Source organism: Dasypus novemcinctus, chromosome 8 (genome assembly GCF_030445035.2).
Source record: "Dasypus novemcinctus isolate mDasNov1 chromosome 8, mDasNov1.1.hap2, whole genome shotgun sequence".
NCBI lineage: Eukaryota > Metazoa > Chordata > Mammalia > Cingulata > Dasypodidae > Dasypus > Dasypus novemcinctus.
This window is the reverse complement of record NC_080680.1, coordinates 13,373,295-13,387,072: the sequence shown is the minus strand read 5'-3', so window position 1 is coordinate 13,387,072 and position 13,778 is coordinate 13,373,295. Positions and strand designations below refer to the sequence as shown.

Below are 13,778 nucleotides of genomic sequence, written 5' to 3'. Positions count from 1 at the left end.
CATCTTGTTGTGTCAGCTCTCCGTGTGCATGGTGCCATTCCTGGGCAGGCTGCACTTTCTTTCACGCTGGGTGACTCTCCTTACGGGGCGCACTCCTTGTGCGTGGGGCTCCCCTACGCCGGGGACACCCCAACATGGCAGGGCACTCCTTGCACATCAGCACTGCATGCGGGTCAGCTCCACACGGGTCAAGGAGGCCTGGGGTTTGAACCGCGGACCTCCCATGTGGTAGATGGACGCCCTAACCACTGGGTTAAGTCCACTTCCCCTAATGTCCTTTCATTTCAGCCTGAAGGTCTCCTCTAGTATTTCAGTAGCAGATCTGCTAGCAGCAGAGTCTCTCACATTTTGTTATCTGGAAATGTCTTAATTTCTCCTTTTTTGAAAGAGTTTAACTAGATATAGAATTCTTGGTTGACCAGCTATTGCTGTAGACACTTTGAAGATTTCATCTATCTTCTAATTTCTAGTTTTTCTGATGAGACATAATCAGAAGGTCATTTGTAAGTGATAAGTTATTTTTTTCTTGCTACTGTAAGAGTTTCTCTTTGTCTTTGACTTTTCTTGATATGAACATCATGTCTCTTGGTTGTGAATCCCTTTGAATTTATTCTGCTGGAGTTCACTGAGCTTCAGTGGTTTTCTTAGTAGATAATTTTTCAGTTCATTTTCTGGCTTTGATTAATTTCTTGAGTTCTGAAATGGTTGGTTTCAGTTGTTTTGGCCATACTTTTATTGATTTAGAGGAAGAGTGAGTTTACCAAGGTCCACACTCTGCCATTTTGAAAACTGATTTCCTGCCTCCCACATATTTTGATATCATGTATTTTCATTTTCATTCAGTTGTATATACTTTGTTATTTCTTTTCAGCCTTACTCTTTGATGCATGGATTCTTTATAAGAGTGTTATTTAATTTCTAATTGTTTATATAGTATATCCAAGTGTATTCCTGTAATTGATAAATAGATCGATTCTATTGTGGTCAGAGAACATACAGAAAACATGCATTTTAATTCTTTTAAATCTTTCAAACTTTATTTGATGGCCCAGGATATGGTCTGTCATGGTGAATGTTCTATTGGTGCATGAAAAATAAGTTTATTCTGTTTGGGGAAGTATCCTCAATATGTCAATTAGATCCCATTGCTGATTGTGTTCATGTCTTCTATATCCTTGCTGATTTTCATTTGGTTTCTTTTAATAGCTTCTTTATTCTGTCACCATACTTGATTGGTAGCTTCTGTTAGAATACTGAAGGTATTTCCTTATTGTAATCTAGCATCAGTTTTGCCCATGAAAAGTCTGGAGTCATCTGATTCTAGTTGTCTGGAAATGTGTAATATAATCTTTATCTTTAGTGTTTTGAAATTTACAAGGATGCGTATATAACTGTTTCTCTTCATTCATCTTGCTAGATAGATACTGGCCCCTTTTATTCTGAAGTTTTTCTCTTTTTATTTTGGGGGCATTTTCTGTTATTTCTTTGATAATTTATTTCCAGATATTTTTCCTACCTCCTCTTTTTGGATTTCTTATTGGACAAATGCTCAGTCTCTTTTATTGATACTTTGTGACTTCTTCCTCTTTTTTTTTCTCTCCTTTTATACAATGTTTTATGGAATTTCTTCAACTTGCTTCTACCTCCTCTGTGGAATTTTTTTTTAATCTTTGCAATTATATATTTAACTTCTAAGATTGCTTTATTGCTTTCTGATCATACTTTGTTTGATACTATGGTATTCTTAGTATTTTCTCAAATTTCTTTGGATCAACTGATTAGAATGATTTTCAGTGTTTCCTTCTGTTTCTTGAACTATTTGTTTCTTTCAGGATCCATTTTTTGTTTTCTTAATATCTTTTTTTTCTGCATCTCGTTTTCTCTTTCTCTAGTCATGCTTGGTTATAGACTCACATTTAAGAAGGAAGGAATGGGTTGGTTATTCTCCATGGCTGTTATGGGTTCCATCTACTCTAAGTCTTTTTCCCCAGCAGGTCTCTGCTTAGCACAGGGAGGCTAGATGAAACCCTGTGAAATGAGTGAGGGTTGCCAACTGGCAGGGTTTGCTTTGGACTTTTGGTCTTAGGTTAATGGTATCTACACAAACCAGAATGAGGAGGGTTTTTCTCTAGGGTATAAACAACTACATTAAAGGCCTTAGCTTTACCTGGCCAGTCTGTTCACATTCTTTGGAGGAAAGGCATGCAGTATTTTGCTTGCAAGGAAGTGCCAGAATGCAGTTGCTCTGATCAGAAATTTTGAGGGAGGTAGAAAGGGAGCTTGTCTTGGCACAGCTGTTCCTTAGATAGACGACTTCTGTTTTCAGCCTAGTTCTCACTAGCCCTCCTTACCAGCAGATTCTAAATGAAGAACCTCGTGAAAGGTTGACAGGGAGACAATCTTTTACCTTCCCTTTAGTTTCCTTGTGGTACCCTCTTCATGGTCATACTCTGGGCGACAAGTTCTTCCATTCAGCTTTAGTGACCCCTTCACTTCAACTGCTTTCTGTCTTCCAAAAGCTTATTGAAATATCAAATCCATTGATAAACCTCTCCAGCTCATAGTTCTTATGGACTTACTCCTTTTTTTTTTTTTTTTTTTTTAAAGTACCAGAGGCTGGGGATTGAACCTGGGACCTCAAATGTGGGAAGCTGGCACTCGACCACTGAGCCACATCAGCTCTCTCCTGAGTTGGTTTTTTCATTTGTTTTGCTTATTTTGCTTTGTTTTGTTTTGTTTTTAGGAGGTACCTGTAACCAAACCCAGGACCTCCCATGCGGAAGCAGGCACTCAACCACTTGAGTCATATCTGTTCCCCTAGACTTACTCCTTTATAAGTTTCTGTAACATCTTTCCACCAGCATCTCTGGGGGAAGGGCAGGCTAATATATGAGCACAGTTCACTTCTTTAAATAGGAATACTATGTACTTTCTATGGAAGGTCTGATCTAATTCTTATAAATTCCAAGGGGCTACACACCTGTGTATGTTTTAAGTCCATCCTTATCAAGCCCTTCAAATATGTTTTACAGAATAACTAATTTTCCTTTTTTTTTTTTTTTAGATTTATTTTATTTATTTACACACATACCCCACCTTGTTGTCTGCACTTGCTGTCTGCTTTTCATGTCCATTTGCTGTGGCTCTCTGAGTCCACTCATCTTCTCTTTAGGAGGAATCGAAACAGAACCTGGGACTTCCCATGTGGGAGAGAGGTGCTCAATCGCCTGAGCCACCTCAGCTCCCTGCTTTTGTTGTGTCTCTCATTGTCTTTCCTCTTTGTGTCTCCTTTGTTGCATCATCTTATTGCGTCCGCTTACCATGCCTGCCCATTGCACCAGCTCCCTGTCCTACCCCTCTTCTCTAGAAGGCACTGGGAACCAAACTGGAGACCTCCCATGTGGAAGGTGGGAGCCCAATCCCTTGAGCCATATCTGCTTTCCACCGATTTTCTTAAATGAGAAATAGTTCAAGAATTGAAGAGGTAGAAAATCTTATCTTTCCCCGTCTATAAATAAATAGGAATAGTAAAGTGAAAAATGGCAAAATACTGCTATACCCAGTGTTTTAAGTTTTTCATGTTGAACTGGCTGAAATTATTGATTGAAAAAAATTTAAATGATGTATGTCAAAAATATTTATTTAAAGATGAACATAATTGTATATCCATATTATCTATATATTTATTAAAAGAAGTGTTCACATAGTGAATATCTATTGGTTTGGAAGCCAAATAATAGTGTCTCATGTCTCATACAGTACCATGTCCAGAGAGTGACTGATCTGTGGAGCACCACAGCAAGAATCTTTGTTCTTGTTGATCTCACCCACGTAGCAATGCCCCATCTCCAGAAGAGAAGATATGTTCAGTTTAAAATAATTTTGATAGGGACATTAGTACCCAGGTCTTACCCAGAAATAGGAGGCTCTTTGTAGATCTGGGCCTTCTTAATGCAGTTCATGATTTTGTGAAGACTGGCTCAGGAACTGTAAAAAGAAGATTTTTAATGTCTGACAGCTAAACAGAACCCTTCACCAGTAACCTATATATGAATATCTGTTGTTAGGTAAATGCAAACTATCTACCTAATGCAGAGGTTCTCAGAAAATCAACATAATCTGGAAACTAGTTAGAATGGCAGATTTTTAGTCCTACCCCAGTCCTATAGAATCAGAACCTGTGGAAGTGGGGCCCGACAATCTGATTTGTTTAAAAAGCTCTATAGGTGACTCTCATGTGTTGAATTAGGAATTGTTGACCTCTTGAGTGAGTTTACAGGTATCTGTTGTGGTGTCATTGATTTAAGTTTTGTTGAAACCTGTCGGAATAAATAGCCAGGTGTAAATGTTTGTGGGGAAAAAATAGTGACTATGGAAACCTCTGTTATAAACACCAACTTCACCAATTGTTAACATTTTACCCATCTAATTTATCATAATGTTTTCTAAAAAGTCTGAATCAAACAACATATTTCTTTAAATGATGAAATAGTGGGGATTCTGCTGTAGTGTTGTTTTTTCCCTGCTCTGCAGCTAGTCTCCTGAGAAACTTGGAACCATCCCTAAGGTATATTTAAGTGTGAAATCACAGAAGCCAGTGAAACTTAATAGCTTACCTCCAGGCATAATGTATTTTAAGGGCGGTCGTTAGTCCTCTCCCTGAGGACTAATGTTGTTAGAAAGGGTAGAGGGATCTGAAAAAAATTCTTAATTTTTAAATGTTGCCTGCATGCATTTGGCGGTAATTTGAGGAGAAAAGGTGTTTTTTTTTTTAAATAGTTCTGTCATTGTTTTATTTTTTTGAGGTTGCAGATTCAAAGGCGAGGGTATTTCAGTTTAAAATAAATCTATTTTTTGTTTTATTACATGAAGAATCATAAGGAGAGCTTTAATTCTTTAAGGATAAAATACTGTGTATTAAGAGGCCTGGTTTTATAGCGTCCGAGCCACATAGACCTAGAAAAATCTTCACTGAACCCTGTATGATGAGGGGATGTGAATAAAACGTGTAATTGATATGAGTACTAGTTATTGTAATTAGTAGCTGGCATTAGGGAAGGCATCCTGGAAGAGAAAATATTTGGGCTGAGGGTTGACATTACTGTCATCATGCGTATTTGGCTGAAAGAAAACAAATCCACCCCTCTGGGAATTAGAAAGAGGACTAAGCTGTTATGGTGAAGATCGGCAAGAAGTTGGAAATATCAATGTGATCTGGAAAACTAAAATAAGGATAATTCCATTCCTTGTATTTGCATAATACTGTCACAGAATTTATATGCTCTTAACAATAACTCTGAGAAAGGTAAGTCATAATTACTAATCCTATTTTCAGATGAAACAGTTGAAATTCAGAGAGATTAAATGATGGTGGTGGTGGCAGGCAGCTGCCTTTTATTGGATACTTATTCACATTCATTCAACAAATATTTATTGAGTGCCTATGTAGGCTTTGGAGATAGAGCAGTTGAAGAAGCAGACAAAAATCTATTCCATCAAGGTGCTTACATTTTGGTCGGGGGTAGAGGGAAGGCAGACAATAAACAAGATAAGTAAATTATATAATGTGTTAGATGTGTTTTCTATGGAGAAAAATTACACAGGGAAGGGGGCACTGATTGAAATTTTAAGTAGGATGACTAGAAGGGTTTTGAACAGAGAAGTGACATGACCTCACCGAAGTTTTACAGGATCACTTTAGCTGCTATATTGAGAATAGACTGTGTAGCATGTCAAGCACCATATTAGGTACCTCTCACTTAACTGTTACAACGATCTGGTAGGGTAGGTACTGAGACTCCTAGATGTTAATAAATGTGCATAAGATCACAAAGCTAATAAGCGTGGACTATTCTAGTAAAAACGTTTGGATTTTATAGTCTTACACTTAGAGCAGCTGCATTCCAGTGCCTTTTAGGCTGAGAGAAGAAACTAAAATGTGTAAAGAAGCTTCAGAACTAAAGTGTTTGAATTCTAACCCCAGCTCCACTACTTAATAGCCAAGATTTAGGCATTATACTTGATCTCTCTTTGCCTTGATTCCCTCATCAGTAAAATGGGAATAATAATAGTTCTCATAAGGGAAGCAGACTTGGCCCAATGGATAGGGCGTCCGCCTACCACATGGGAGGTCCAAGGTTCAAACCCAGGGCCTCCCTGACCCGTGTAAGGAGCTGGCCCATGCACAGTGCTGATGCACGCAAGGAGTGCCGTGCCATGCAGGGGTGCCCCCCGCCTAGGGGAGCCCCACGTGCAATGAGTGCACCCCCTAAGGAGAGCTGCCCAGTGCGAAAGAAAGTGCAGCCTGTCCAGGAATGGCACCACACACACAGAGAGCTGACATAAATGATGCAACAAAAAGAAACACAGATTCCCATGTCACGTACAAAAAGAACTTGCAGCAAATGGACACAGAGAACAGACAACTGGGGCGGGGAGAGGGGGAAGGGGAGAGAAATAAATAAAAAATAAATCTTTAAAAAAAAAACTACTAAGCCTCGTTAAAGAAATGCAAAGTAAAACAGTAATGAAATCATTCTTTTTTAACCTGTTGTATTGGCAAAAGTTAAAAGGATTAAAAATACTCAGTATTAATGAGGTTGAGAAAAAAGAAACACTTTGTAATAAATTGCTTAAACAGGTATGGCAGTTTGAGATTATTTATGGTCTGAACCTCTGATGTGATATCCTTTGATTGCATTAGATTCAACTGAGATGTCTTTGATTAAATTATATTAAGATTAGGGCTTTGATTTGACCATGTCAGTAGGGTGTAATCCAGGTTAAGTTCCCACCCTCTTGGTGGGCTGATATAAATCTGCACTCACTTAAGAAGACACAGAAGAAGATACACAAGAGGAGAGAGAGCTCCATAGACAAGGCAGAGGAGAGAACTTTGATCCTGCAGACCCAGGAAGAGAGATGAACCATTCACCTGATAATGTGAAGCCTACAGCTAGTAAGGCCTGGAAAGAAACAAGCCCAATGCCAGCCTGTAGCTGAGAGAGAGGCAGGCTGAACACTTGCAGAAATCAGCAACCCTCTGCTTCAACATGTGGCAACTGACTTTGGTGAGAAATCAACCTTGAGTTGGACTCTTTAGGGCCTTATAACTGTAAGTTTTTATCCCAAATAAATACCCTTCATAAAAGCTAACAGATTTCTGGTACTTTGCATCAGTACCCCTTTGGCTGACTAATACACTGGTATAATTTTTCTGCAGGGCGAAGTGGATTGGTGTTGGGCATGAGTTTTGCAGTCTGACAGACTAAATTCAAGTGCCAGGTCTACCACTTAGAAAATTTGTGATTTTGGGCAAGCTTTCTCTGTCTGAAAAAAATGGCGATAGTAACAGTATATAGAGTTATTTTGAGAGTGAAATGAATTTTATAAAGTAAAGCACTTAATGTAAATATTATGGTACATGATCTGCAATAAATTTTAGCTGCTGAAGTAGACAGTATTTAGCATGTTGAAACAGTCCACCAGGAACTAATCAAGGTGAACCAATGACCTGCTGATAGTACACATCCTTGTACAGTTTCAGAACACTGAAGATGAAGGAAAGATCCTACAGCTTAGCTGTCACAAGCCTCAAACTGACCTCAGACTTCTCATCAGCAATGCTGTTTGCAAGAACATAGTAGAACAATACCTTAAAAAATTTTGGCCTGAATCAACCTAGAATTCTCTTTGTAGCAAAATTACCAGCTAAGTACAAGGATCAAATAAAGTTTCTTAAAGAATGAAGGGACCTGGAAAGTTTACCTTCCATTCAATATTTTTGAAAAAATTCCTTGAGATGCTGGGAATTGAATCACATCCCCCACAAAAGGTATGTTCAGGTCCCAACCCTGGCCCTGTGGTGTGAACCTATTTGTAAATGGAACTTTTGAAGATGTTATCGGTTAAGGGAGCCCAAACCGAATGAGGGTGGCCTTAATCCAATGTGACCAGAGTTCTTATAAGCAAAGGAAATTGGACACAGAAGAGGAAGCCATGCAGAGCAGCCAGAAGCTGGAAGTCAATGGAACCCAGAAGAGAAAGGAAAAGACGCTGCCATGTGCATTGCCATGTGTCAGAAAAGTCAAGGACTAAGGATGGCTGGCAGCCAGCCCCAGGATGCCACAGTCTTCAGCGCAAAAGCATCAACTTGCTGATGCCTCAATTTGGACTTCTCTGAGTCTCAAAACCAGAAGCCAAAAAATTACCTTTGTTTAAGCCAATCCATTGTGTAGTATTTGTTTTGCCAGCTGGAAAACTAATACAGAGGATAAATCTGCAAAGCCAAAGCAGAATCCAAGAAAAAATGGCCTCAACTCAGTGGTGCAATTAAAAGGAGTCTCAGGCTAACAACAGTGTAGTAGGCCTAGGAGACATTTAGTCCAAATTAGAATAGAAATCCAAAGTGCTCTGCAAAAACTATCTTCAAGAGGTTAAGTAGATTGCATGATTATGATAGTATGATTAAGAAATATTAGGCAATGGTTTCTTAGACTTTACACCCAAAGCACAAGCTACAAAAGAAAAAATAGATAAATGGAACTTTGTCAAAATAAAACTTTGGTCCTCAAGACTTTATCATGATAGTAAAAAGACAACCTATACAATGGGAGAAAATATTTTAAAACTTAATTATAGATAGAGCTAAAACTTAAAAGTTCAAACTCTTAACGTAAAAAAAATTATATATCTAGTAGAAATTGAATGTGGGGAAAGGACAAGTGGACAGCAAAACAAGTTAAGCTAATTTACTTGTTTTATATAGTATGAAATCAAGATACTGTTGAAAGTTGATAGAATAAGAAATGGTTCAAGGATATTTAAAATTGTAAAGATAATCAAAAGAATTTAAAATATTATACTAAATTAGCATAGTGGGAAGTAAATGAGTCACTTTCTCCATCCTTTATACTCAGTATTCAATGGTATTATCTAAAGATGATAAAATAAGAACCAGAGGCACACTGTAGTGATGACCCACCCCTGAAGAGCTAAAGCAAATGATTAAATTGTTTACCTCTAGGGAATAAAACTTGGCATGAGGGATAAAAGATGGAGACTTTTATTTTTCATTCTGTACCATTGTATTTCACTTTGAACATTTATATATGTTTAATTGTCCATAGTAAATGCCTACTTTTAACCTCAAAAATGTGTTACAAATCACTTTTAGCCAGTATTTTTCATTGACTTTTACTGTATAAGTAAAGAATATCTTGAGACTTCTGAAAATGCTAATGTGGCAAGACAATAGGTCACATATAGTATCCAGGAGAAGGGAGGTGACTTTTTTCTGCTCACACCATATCTAGGGAGTAGACTTCATCTCTGGCAGTTGAATATTAATAACTATTGAGTGTAAATAGGAAAGGGCATACCAGACTGGTGAGGAAGTCTGTAAGAACGGTAAAAGAAACTGGGATGTGTAATCTGGGGAGAAAGAATTTGGGAGTAAGGGGAGCATGATCAGCAGCTTTAGATATATGGATGTGGTTGTTTGAAAACCACCCAGAAAGACATGTTATTAAATCCAATCCATTCCTGTGCGTGTGGACCCATTGTAAGTAGGACCTTTTGATGAGACTACTTCAGTTAAGGTGAGACCACCTCAATCAAAATGGGTCTTAATCCTATTACTGGAGTCCTTTACAGGAGAATACAATGCAGACAGAGAAAGCTAGGGAAGCAAGAAGCTGAAATCAATGAAACCAGGAAGAGAAGGGAGAAACCAGAAGACACTAACCATGTGCCTTGCCTTGTAGCAGAGGGGTCAAGGATTGCCAGCCGCCAGTCTTTGGGAAGAAAGCTTTGCCTTGATGATGCTTTGATTTGGACATTCGTGGAATAAATCCCGATTGGTTAAGCCAGGGTATTTCATGATATTTGCTGGAGCAACCTAGGACACTAAAGCAAATAGAAGAAAGCTTATTATTCTGGGTGGTCTCAAAGAGCAGAAATAGAACCAATGGGTAGAAATTAGAGAGTGGCAACATTATAAAGAGCTTTCTCTACCAGAGCTGTATAATAATGCCACTTTTACTGTTTAGGCAAGAAGGATAACCATCACCTGGATATTGTAGAGGATGCTTGCATTCATTTAGGATTCTAAGATGACTTCTGAGGCTCCTTACAACTTTGAATTTCTAGATGCTAGTTAGAAAGAAATTGTACTCTTTGTGATACAAAAGAATACAATTAATTCAACAAAATGTTTTTAATAGCCATGTTTCCAGTGGGCTTTAGGTATTGAGGACCCATATATAAATAAGACATGAAATAGACTCAAGGGACTCAGTCTAGTGTGGTTCATTTCACTTCAACAAATGTGCAGTGATCAGCTCCTGCCCACCAGCCTCTTTCCCTCTCGAGAGATTGAAAGATGAACAAATCATGCTTCCTCCTTTCACTGACTCCGTAAGGTACTAAGGGAGATGATAGTCACGGAGACAAGTTTCACTGCTCTACAGCTGAAGGGCACAGAGTGGGGTCAGGGAAATCTTCACAGAGTGATGACCGGTCCTAATTTGTCACCAACACTCTATCACTTAAATGCCGGACCACCTCAAACGAATTGGGAACTTCTCGGGGACATAGTTCATAACTCTTCATCTAACAAAACAACAAACTTGGACAGGAACCTTGACTGCTCAAAATTCCATGATTCTAACATGGTCATAATTGTTTTCTCTTCAAAATATGTTTTATGAAAATAGTCCAAATTATGAAAAGTCATATACAGTAAAAATGTTTCTTCTAAATCTAATCTTAATGGAAATGCTTTCAGATTAAGTGTTTGCTAATGAGTTTGTTGCAACAACTGTACCATTAGTCCTTTTACTTCATGTTTTTTCATAATGTTCATTTGAAATGTTCTGCACATTATAAAATTTTGCATTATTATGATACTTGATTGTGACATTAAAACTGCAAGAAGCATTCTTCCTTTTTCTTTCATTTAGATCACTTTATGGTTTTTATTGCAGTATTTGTTTTGAAAAGACACAGCTTCATCAAACAGGACCTTAGATTATAAATTATATGCCTTTTGAGCATATAAAGCTTGAAATTAGAAGTAAAGTGTTAGTAAAGTTAGGATTCTTGAAGGATGACTAGGATTTGTGATTTTTTTCCCTCACAAAAATAAACACATACTCCAAGGAAAAGTATTAATTAGGGCTAAATTTAATTACCATTATTAATTTATTGGTGTAAGAAATTGCAACAGGTTTTAGAGACTTATAAGAAAACTCATAGCCATTTAATAAGCTATTAAAATTATAGTGTTTGATCTCCCCTGATCACCGATGCCCAAACAATAAACATGATTTTGTAAAAGAAAATATTTAAATTATTATTTAGAAAAACCTCAGTATTCTGTGTGACTTTCTGTTGTATCATGGTCAAGCCCATAAACTGTCTGGGTTATGTACTTGCCTTTTATGAAAATAATTTTATAATTAAAAAATGCCTTAGCTGATATTTTCTGTTTTTATCTGTATTTTAAATTGAGGTACATTTAATCTGTGACTACTAAATTGGATTATGTATTTTTTGGGGAAGTCAAAAATGTTGAAATGATCATTCTTTTCTTCATACTAAGTCTTTGGAATCTTGTGTATGTTTAAGACTTACGACATATCTCAGTCTGGATTAGTCACATTTCAAGTACCCAATAGCCACATTAGCTAATGAATACTATATTGGACAGCACAGGTCTAGCACATTATAGGTAATTAATGAATATCCCAAAGGCAAATTTTCAAAAAGAAAAATTTTTTCCCCAACAGAATACCATGGCTACGGGAGTCTTGCCACAAAATGAACAATCATATGCTACTTTGGTGAATAACAGTGGATATGCTGCAAACATAAAAGGTAATATTTCTTCAGTATACTTTTTGTTCTCTTTGTGCAAACTAAACTTTAATAAAAGTACTTGTATGTGAATAAACATGAAAGAAAAGGCTCAATTCTTCATATTGAAATCCTAAATTGCACCTTTATCCTAAGTCATAAGGTACTACTTAAAGTCTTTTATTTATTTCTGTCTTACCGTTTTGGCCTGTAAGAACGCCTTTTCAAAATCCTGAATAATGACCCTGGCCTTTTAAGAAGGAAAGTTGAAAACAGCGCTTTCCTCCTGCATTATCTTAGACTGAAATTACACATTTCTTCCTATAATCAACTGCTTATGCATGAATCAGCCTTTCCTTTCTTCTGTCATTACTTGCGAGTGTCACTTACAGAGCACGTTCAGAAGCACTTTAGCTCTATTTTTACCATTTTTTTCTCTTCTCTCTGACCTTCCCACACTGTTTATTTTTTATATGGTGCTCAGGCAAGGAAGTGTGCTTGAACTTTGACTCTTATTGCCACATTTGCTTCCTCACACCTTCTGGCATTGTTACGCTATTTTGCGTACCAGCCATTTTGGTACCAGAAGTTTGCCACGAGGTAAGAGCAATTTTTCCTGGCAGCGCCCCTTGGAGTATTTTGTAACTGCCCAGTCTGGGTTTAGTTCATCTTCATATTAGTCTTTAGAGGGAACTTAAAAGGATTTTCGCCCTAATACTGGACTAGTTGATATAAAGAAAAGTAAAAGAGTAAGGGTCTAAAGGTATTGGTGTTCAGTGCCTGCTGGGAATTCTTAAAGTTGATTGTGTTCTTGTTGGAATCTGACGACTCCACCAGGGGGAGCTCTCTATCATAAAGGAACGAAGTGGCAAGAAGGTCCTTAGAGAAGTTCACTGAGGCCAGATAATACAGGACTTTTGTAGACTACGTGAAATGGTTCAGACTTTTTCTTAAGAACAAAGAAAGCTTTTGAAGTGATTAAAGCATCAGATAACAGGATTGGATTTGCATTTTTTAAAACGCTACTCTGTTCTTGGGTATAAAATAACTGAAGATGTGCAGAAATTGACATGGGGAGACCAATAAGGAGCAAACTGGAATAGCCCAGGTGAGGTTAAGTGGCAGCGGATTTGCAGAGGCTGGATCTGAGAGATATTTAAGAGATTAGAACAGGACTGGGATTGATTGGCTTTAAGAATGAAGAGGGAGGTATCAAAGATGATCCCCAGGTTTCTGACTTATACAATTAGATGTAAAGCAGGGCCATTTATTAAGATATGAAACACTGAGGTCCATCTCATAGGTTGATTTGCTGTGTTTAAGGAAATCATTTTTTAAGATTTGGATTTGTTGAGTTTGGGGTGCTATTTAGAGAGACATCTAAGTTGAGATAAGCAATAAGCATCCTAGAATTCAAAGAACAGGTATAGGCTAACAATTCTGGTATTCATCAGATGGTAACTAAAACCAAGGGAGTATATGAGTTCATACAAATAGAAAGGATAGAGTGAAAAGAAATTCCAGTACTAAACTGAGTCCTCCAGGAATACCAGCATTTAGAAAGAAAAAGAGTCTCCAAAGGAGAAAGTTAATGAGTCATTGAGCTCCTTAAGTTAAGGAGGAAAACCAAAAGAGGGTAGAATCAAAGAATCCAATGTAAAAGAATATTCAAAAAAGAGCTTTCTCAGATTCACCCAGGACAACTGTCAAGAAGATGATGATGGACAAAGCCCATCCTAGGGAACAGAGAGAGTCTGCATCTACAAGCAAGATAGTCCATCCATCAGCCCCATGGGATCTAAGCCCCCTCTCAATTAGAGGCAGAGTGGGCATCACCACCCCAGAATCCTCCAGATAAGGGAATGAATGATGGACTGGAGTAGACTTGCTGTTATTCTACTACAGACTTATTGTAATTTTAG

At 37.7% G+C, this 13,778-nt stretch overlaps 1 protein-coding gene across 1 annotated transcript in view; it reads left to right on the top strand.

Annotated features, from left to right (window-relative positions):
• The window catches only part of PTPDC1 (protein tyrosine phosphatase domain containing 1), a 58,520-nt gene that overhangs the window by 17,851 nt on the left and 26,891 nt on the right, over positions 1 to 13,778 (top strand). Inside the window, exon 2 of the mRNA XM_058301452.1 lies at positions 11,790 to 11,877. Coding sequence (XP_058157435.1) covers positions 11,796 to 11,877 — 82 coding nt within the window. The 5' untranslated portion in view covers positions 11,790 to 11,795. The remainder of the gene's footprint in view (positions 1 to 11,789; positions 11,878 to 13,778) is intronic.